Source organism: Leuresthes tenuis, unplaced genomic scaffold (assembly GCF_036924035.1).
Source record: "Leuresthes tenuis unplaced genomic scaffold, fLeuTen1.0.hap1 SCAF_5, whole genome shotgun sequence".
NCBI classification, from domain to species: domain Eukaryota; kingdom Metazoa; phylum Chordata; class Actinopteri; order Atheriniformes; family Atherinopsidae; genus Leuresthes; species Leuresthes tenuis.
In genome coordinates this window covers 33015811-33024246 of record NW_027325359.1, presented here as the reverse complement: position 1 = coordinate 33024246, position 8436 = coordinate 33015811, and the positions used below count along the sequence as shown (strand labels likewise).

The window sequence follows — 8436 nt, the reverse complement described above, 5'->3', positions numbered from 1 at the left end:
GGAATTACAAAAAAAAAACTTCTTTCATTTCTTTAGCATATTTGAATGCTATCTAAATAGACAATCTAAATGTGAAAAGTTGCTGAAAGTTAAGTTTCCCTTCACAATATATAAACCATAAAGAAATCATACTTAAAAAAGAAACTTGTGTATATGGACTGTGCATAAACTTAAAAGATAACACTGATTTGAGTGGGAATCTATAAGTTACACAAACCAAAATGGTAACATAACATTGCAATAAAATGACACATAAATGAACCATCATAGAAAAACACTCCCTCCAACTGTAATAACTTTGATTTATAGTTTACCTTGATTACGAACAAGTCTCATTGTATTCACATAATATAAAGCAGACGCAGCAACATTCACAGCCTGTAAGTGATAAAATAAGACCATGGTTAAACCCACATTGTTAAGTTATCATCTTTCAGTTTACACGAAGCGGTCAGTGTGCAACTGTCCTCAAGTCCAGGTTGATTTGGAGCTTTTTCACCAACTTGAGTAAAAAGGGAGGCACTGAAGTAGGTTTTTTTATTTTCATTTGACATTTAAAAACCCTCAACAGTAAACTTTGTAGGAATACAGCACTCTGTGTGCTTTGCCTGCCATTAATCAATCAAACCGCACGTCAATCTCTCTGGGAACATCTGATTTGCCCTCCAGGATTTGCTGGATTTGATTGAGCACCTTTTCGTGGAACACCATGTCCAGGTGGGCCAGCCCTCGATACTCTGTCACATGGACGGGCTTCTCCTGCTGTCCCACCCAGCGTTTGCACAGACCCATGCTAAAGCTGTCCACCGTGTCGTCCCCGTCGGCGTAAACAAAGTCCACCGGGTCCTGGTTGGGAAACTCCTCGTCGTAAATGTGTGTTACGACAGTTGGAAGCCCCACGCCATACATGCACCACACCTCCACGCCAGGTGGGTGTAGAGCACCGGTGAGGTTCTTGGTGTCCTCCCACATGTACCTGCAACCACAAAAATGAGTTCTTATTATTCTTTTTACTTTGTTGAGAGAGAATAAAGCTAAAAAATAGACGGACATGGGCTAATTTATCCCCTTCTTTCTTCTTTGTTTTCAGAATTTAGCATCCACTGTCGTCATTATTCTAACTTATTTTCACATCGGGCATGTGCACGTACAACAACCTGAGCAGGTAACGCTGGAGCTCTTTGATAAAAAAGAAAAACTGTAAATCGCTGTATGGGACAAACTCAAAACTACAAAATACTGTTAAAGCTGCAGTGTTGAACAAAGTGATTTATTTTACGTTTTCTTTACCTTATAATTAACCATTTATTTTATTTTATGGATTTTACCTTTGGATTTTGAACTGTTTAAAGGGGAATTCCGATATTTTTAAATGACTGACCTGCTTCAGATAAACAGTAAATTAGCTTCACGCTTTGTGAGGCCCTTCAGATTGTGTGAATATAACCACATCTGGGCTGAACAGCGTTCAGCTCTCCACTGAAGCCTGATGCAGACACGGAGTCGATTGCCACAGAATTCACTCGATACGGAAGCTTAATAGCTTTGGTGTGTCTGTAAACATTTAGTTCCATCTCTGTCGGACTTTAAACATTTTCTTTCATGTACTGATTCAGTGTTCAGACTGTTTGTAAAGCAAAAAGAAATACGCCGAACAGGGTTGTTTAAGTTTGCTCCAAGAGTTTTGGCCTTCGTTTAGAGGACAAAAGGAAAAGGAATTCTCATTCTCGGGCTGTAAAACAAACTGTTTTAAAGTCTTTATTCACTCTGCTCCTCGTCTTATCCAGCTGCGTAAAGGGGAACTCCGGTATTTTTAAACCTAAACCTTATTTCTGGCATGAAATACATTCATCTACTCACCGAGAACAGTTTGGTGAAAGTCGGCGTCCTTCAGAGGATATTTAGATAACTGGAGATCCATATAACGGAGTGAACGGGGCTTAGACGATGCAGCCTCTAAATAAGGCATTATCTGTCTTTATTTCACCAATTCTTTAAGAAGAATGAATGAACGAACGTGTACTATAGCTCTGTTAGCTCATAGCTGCTGTTATGTGGCTACTTGCAGCTATAGGAGAGCTAACGGAGGGATTTCTACACAGGCACTCTACTGGGACCACTTCATCTGTTCATTCATTCGTCAGTCAAGTCGGTCAGAGGGATTCACTGAAATCTAAGATGGGTAATGGTCCAGCTTTTGTTACTCAAAGCTCTGAAAGAAAACAGAAGCTAGTAGTTACCAGCCATCCTCGAAACTGATGTCCTTAAAGAAGCGTTCGTAGTCCCGGCTGGTGTAGTTGAAGGTCGGCGTGGAGATGAAAACATGGTCCTTTGGCCAGGCATCCTGAGACGGCAGCATCCAGGGATTAGTTGTTACCATCCGCTGCTCCTCGCGGATCTTGATGTTAGAAATCATCGGGATGCCGTCATTTTCACCTGCAATAACCAGAGAGTAAAAAACATCACAGGTTTACGAATAGTTGCTTGATGCTAAACCAGGAGGAATTATGTAAATGGTGGCTGTATTAGGTTAAAATGGTAATTTTTTTATATTTTCAGTTGTAATAAAGATAATAAAAGATGTGAAGGATACATGATGGCAGACTGTAGCATCAGACATCGTATGCAAGCCTTATAGATCTGGTTTACAACAGCTGCTGAGTCTACAATTACGCTGAGCAGCACAACATCGTATTTAACTCTGATTGACTGATCTGTCATCATCACCTCAACAGAGGAGGACCGGATGCTGATGATGATGAACAAAGAAAGATATCTGGGTCATATACTCAGGATGATTACATCCAGTGTTGGAAGTTGTATCCACGAGCAAATATGCCGGCACGTAAATTTCATACGTGTACAGATGAGGTTAAAATCACCCCTTTCAGAGCTTATTGTACCCCTTCTTTTATACAGCGCCTTTGTGGTGCCGTCATAGTAAAGTAAAAACTTAAAGAGTTACAGGTGGCATTTATAATCGAACTTACAGGATGGAGCAAGCCACACGATTGTCTCAAACAATCTTCCTACTTTTCATGCTGTATTCAGGAACTTTATGTACAAATTTCTGTTTGATTCTAAAAATTAAATTGTAATAGCTTTAAATTAAAGGGGAACTCCGGTGTTTTTAAACCTTATTTCTGGCATGAAATACGTTCATCTACTCACCGAGAACAGTTTGGTGAAAGTCGGTATCCTTCGGAAGATAATTAGATAACTCGAGATCCATATAACGGAGTGAACGGGGCTTAGACGATGCAGCCTCTAAATAAGGCATTATCTGTCTTTATTTCACCAATACTTTAAGAAGAATGAATGAATGAACGTGTACTATAGCTCTGTTAGCTCATAGCTGCTGTTATGTGGCTACTTGCAGCTATAGGAGAGCTAACGGAGGGATTTCTACACAGGCACTCTACTGGGACCACTTCATCCACACGCCCCCCTGCAGCACAGTTTATTCACTCCGTGCTCTGTGACAGTCGGCTAACTTCACACAGAGTTTGCTGCTGATAGTTTTGTGCAACATGGCAGGATATTTATCAGATTTTGACAACGTGAACGACGACTTTGAGTAAGATGGACATTCTTACCGGAGTGAATGAGCTGTGCTGCAGCGGCGGGCGTCGATGACATCATCCCAGTAGACGAGTGTGTAGAAAGCCCTCTATAAGCCCCCCGATAGCCGCCAATAACAACAACACAGCAGCTATGAGCTAACAGAGCTATAGTACACGTTCATTCATTCATTCTTCTTAAAGTATTGGTGAAATAAAGACAGATAATGCCTTATTTAGAGGCTGCATCGTCTAAGCCCCGTTCACTCCATTATATGGATCTCGAGGAATCTGAATATCTTCTGAAGGACGCCGACTTTCACCAAACTGTTCTCGTGAGTAGATAAATGTATTTCATGCCAGAAATAAGATCTAAGTTTAAAAATACCGGAGTTCCCCTTTAAGTAACACATGATACCTTTTAAATGTGATATTGGTCTTTTTGTACATATGAACCTTTGTTTCTGAAATGAAAGTTGATGTAAAGGAAGACCTTTTACTGTTGTTCTGCCAGTTGTCTTAATTTTGGCATTACCTGAGGCAAGGACTCTGAGTGCTTTCACAGCGCCCCCCCACGGCGCTCCCAGGGAAATGAAGCCCCTGATGTACTTGTCCTTCCAGGCCTGAGGCTGGTGGTTGAGGAAGTAGAGGACGTAGTGGGAACCCATGCTGTGTCCGATCAGGTAAACGGGTTTCTGATACTGTTCGTACATCTCCTCAACCAGGTTCTGTAGATTTGTGAGGTACTCTGCGTTCTCATCTGCGGGAGGAGGGACGGCAGGAAGGGTTATTTGTGTTGCACAGGAAACATTAAAGGCCATTAGAATGAGAGAATAAGCTTCCACAAGCACAGAAGAGCTGTTTTGTACTAAAATCTTAAAGTCTGTACTTTCTTGGAAAATGTTGATAACTCATCCTGCTCTCTGGGGTGTAAACTAACTTTGGATCCTATGAAACATGGATCATGACACGAATATGGTGGAGAAGCCGATCTATGTTGCTGTCTGATACAAAACACAAGAGATCACAGGGTTGTCTGCAGTTGTTAGCGTGCGCCTCCACCACGGGGTATAAATGGTCTCTCGTTGTTCTCTGTTCAGCTTCCCAATATTTATCCCACTAAACTGACTTTTCAGCACCAAACCACAGACAACATAAGCAATTAGAAGTGCTAATGTACCCTTTCAGGAGCTGATATTAGAGCTTTGTCAAATCCCAGGATGAGGAGCTCCACATGAATGCTAACGTTGAGCTATGTGTGCTGGATGTGTAGATAAGCTGCTGTTCGTACACATATTTGACTTCCTTAGTAGATCGAGCAGCATGTTAGCCCTGTCATTACAGCGCTTTTTAAGTAGAATATGCCTTTTATAAGTCACAAAGTGTGAATAATTGATCATACAAACTACAGGACATTCTTACTTCAAAATGTGTTAGTCTGCTGGCCTCTTTTTCCATCATTTTTTATACTTATTTCCAACACAACAAAGCAAAACACATCTGCACATTTACATATTGTGTACTGGATGTAAAGCAGTAACAGTGTGGGCTCTGCTACTCACTGGGAGCTAATCTCCAATCGTACGGGGCTCCCCGGACTGTCTCATTTCGGACGTAGCCGACGTTGACCAAATGTTGCACCATCGTGTGGAAATAACCTGCAAGGAACAGCAGCAGATTCACTCAGTTTAAGGGATGTTTCAAAAGAGATGGCTGCTTTTATGAAACCATGAGACATTTCTGTTATTCAGTGATGACAATGCAGCAGTAAAATGAAGCAGTTAGGAGGAATTTCACTCACCAGCCAGTTTGTTATAGTCAAGAAACTCTACGGAGTACGTTTCCCCAAATCCTGGCGCCCGCACCTGCACACCTGGCGAGTTGGACGACCGTCGAGTCGTCCTGTTGTAAACAAGTCTGGAGGAAACACGGACATTTCAGCTCTGGCAAAAACATTGTCCAATCAGGCCAAAAGAACACAAATATTTTGGTCTCCTCTGTAATATTTTTCATGTTTGGGGGGATGGATCACAGCAGATGGGAGATTTCATCATGCACAGTAATCCTGACAGATGCATAAATGACGCAACCAGCTGTGGGAGCAGTCAGCTTTACCTAATGTTATCGATCCAGCAGTCCACTCCAACGGGCATGAACATGTTGAGGTCGATCCACAGAGGGAACCAGTGTTCGCTTTTCTTGTAGCACATCCAGTGCACCAGTTTCGGCTTGTCTATTTTAGCTTCCAGGCGGTTTCCCAAGTTTCCCGGAACTGAAGACACAAGCACACAAACACACTTCACAGCATTGTTTAAACAGCTAATCATGCAACAAATGTACAAATACAGAAGGATTCTGATGGGTTTTTCATTACTAAATACTATTATTTATCAAAACCTTGACTGGAAATTGGTTTGAAGCTGCTGCTGTAGGTTCATTAGCCATGAGCAGGGATATGATACCTTATTCCCAGGAAAGAATGTGGATGAACTGATCCACTTCTGTTTGATACTTCAGGGTTGATTTTGTTGTGTTTTTTTTTTTAAAGTCCTCCATAAGCTTTATTTTGTGGCCATGCTGTTGGAAGAGCTGCAGAATGTGCTTTGTTTTGCTGAAATAAGCAACACCTTCCCTGTAACAGACGTCATCTGGTTGGCAGCACGAGTTGCTCGAATTCCTGCAAAAACCGTTCAAAATGAACGTCGACCATGTGCACGTCCCCTCAACCTGTTCATGTACCTGATGCTTAGTGATTTAACTGAGGCCAAACAGGATCAATAAACAGTAAGATCTGTATTCGTGGGATGTTTCTGGGTGTTACTTTTTGAGCATTTCACAGCTTTTTTTATCTTTTTACTCCCCTGTCATCAGAATCAAGTTCAGTCTGTTTTCACTTGCCTTTCACACAGACTTTCTTTTGGAAACATTGTTGTAAATTAGTTTTTAAACCAATTAAAGAAGGCACAAACTGCAAACATGACATTTTTATGATGATATAAACACCAGCAGACAGGGCGACGTGATGTCAAACACCTCATAAATCTCGCCCTCTTTCTTTTTGCAGGGTAGGTGGTTAACTGTAAGTTTTGTTGAGCTTTTCAGAGTTTGTTGGACAGAAAAACAAAATTTGGAAAAGAAAAATGCTGGTTAGTGCTTTCAAATTGTAAAATGATAATTAAATGCAGTCATTAAAAACATTAGATCTGCTTTAAGTTGCTTATTGAAGCTGTTTAGACACGTGTTACAGTATGTGAGGCTGTTGTTTTCACGGTCTCGTTGACAAGAGTGAAGCTTCGAGACAAGATTTGGCTCGAATAGTGTTAGTGGGGGTGGCTCGTGTGTTTGCTACAGTCTTATTGGCTGAAATTTTAACAAACATGATCTCATTTCTGTTTAAACCTTTCTTCTGTGTGACTGTCCTTCACCTGGAGTTCCTCTATAGTTGTTTAATGCTTTCATAAAGAGCATTTGACTGTGACTCATAATCTGTGGGAGGCAAAAGTCTTTAAATAAACAACATAATCTGATTCCCAGATTACACAAAAACTACCAAAAGTACAAAGATCTCATGCTGGAGTGGAGTGAGCTGAGTAGGTAATGTGTCAGATCATTTTGGATGGCAGAAACTCGTCCCAAAGCTTTGAGATACATTTATGTAAAACTGGAGATAAGAAAGACAGTTACAGACTGTCTCTGTTATCTCAGAGTCCCGGGAAGCTGCTTCTCTGTCTGATCACCTTCAATGGAGCAACACTGCTCACAGTTAGGTGTTTCAGCATGGCTGTACCTCTGATAACAGAGACTCTGACACTCAATCAGCCCACGTTTTAAACACAGTCACATGTAAGAAATGAAAGAAGCAGGCAAATAACAGCTGGACTGTTTGTTCTCCTGACTTCTGGTTATTTGTTAATCATATTTAACTGGTGGGAAATGACAACATTGGAGAATTCTCTTGCAAAGTGGGCTACAGGGCAGATTCAAGGTAAAATATGCCTTTAAAGCCTTAATAAGCCGGGAAGAAACACTAAATATATCAGGTCATATGATTAAAGACCTCACTGAAGGTTTATGCCTCATTTATCTTTACATTTTTCCAAATTTTCTTTCCCCTAAAACTGAAATAAGAATTAAAGCAGGAGAATAAACATCAGTCCTGTTGCTTTCTATTAAACCCCAAAACTCCAGATATTTCTCTCCTTCATCTCAGATTTATGACTAAATAACTGCATTAACCTCCTCCCCCGCCTCTGCGCTTACCGATGATGATCGGTGAAGTGCTGTTGCTCGGTAGTTTGGGTTTGGCGTTGGGGGGGAAGACGACGTTGACGATCCAGAAAGCAGCGGAGTGATGAAGCCCCAGCAGAAACACTGCGAGCAGCAGCGAGCACCAGAGTCCCGCCGACCCCATCGTCTCTGTCCGGCAGCTGCGGCGGGCGGACTGGGCTTTGTGTCCGGCTGTGGGCGCAGCTGGAGGCGGAGGCTGACGCAGGCACACACACGCAAAAACGCAGTAACACTCACACACAAGTGCTCATATTTACCATATGTGATGCAAAACTAGATGCACGCCTGGTCTGCAGAGGAAACAACTTATTTTCATCTCCAAAGCAGATGTTTTATGACAAAGAACAAATCCAGCTGACACTCTCAGGTTACTCACTGCCCCCTATCGATTCCTCCTAATCACACGGTTTGATTTACACAACAGGATGTAAATGTTTGACAGAAAGCGCAGACGAAAGAACATTTTTTTCCTTCTGAGAGGACAAACACACATTTCAGGTTTAACAAATAAAAAAAAAGATAATTTTGCTTTAAATTAACCATGAGGCACTGATTCAGTCCGTTAAACAGATGTTGGTGTGGGATTGTG

General features: G+C 41.5%; 1 protein-coding gene across 1 annotated transcript; it reads right to left on the bottom strand.

Annotated features, from left to right (window-relative positions):
* Window positions 1-288: 288 nt before the first annotated feature.
* lcat (lecithin-cholesterol acyltransferase) lies at window positions 289-8233 on the bottom strand. The gene is made up of 7 exons (XM_072386702.1): window positions 7821-8233; window positions 5676-5832; window positions 5362-5477; window positions 5123-5218; window positions 4096-4320; window positions 2241-2436; window positions 289-976 (listed from the first exon to the last, which is right to left on the bottom strand). The coding sequence occupies exons 1-7, from the start codon at window positions 7969-7971 to the stop codon at window positions 619-621; spliced, it is 1299 nt and encodes a 432-aa protein (XP_072242803.1). The 5' UTR covers window positions 7972-8233; the 3' UTR covers window positions 289-618.
* Between the last annotated feature and the right edge of the window lie 203 nt (window positions 8234-8436).

Excerpts from the sequence above, each read along its gene's own strand:
- lcat (XM_072386702.1), bottom strand. The coding sequence starts at position 7,971 with ATGGGGTCGGCGGGACTCTGGTGCTCGCTGCTGCTCGCAGTGTTTCTG. Across the intron at positions 4,321-5,122 it reads CGATTGGAGATTAGCTCCCA|ATGAGAACGCAGAGTACCTC; the intron begins GTGAGTAGCAGA and ends CTCCTCCCGCAG. Across the intron at positions 977-2,240 it reads ATCAGTTTCGAGGATGGCTG|GTACATGTGGGAGGACACCA; the intron begins GTAACTACTAGC and ends TTGTGGTTGCAG.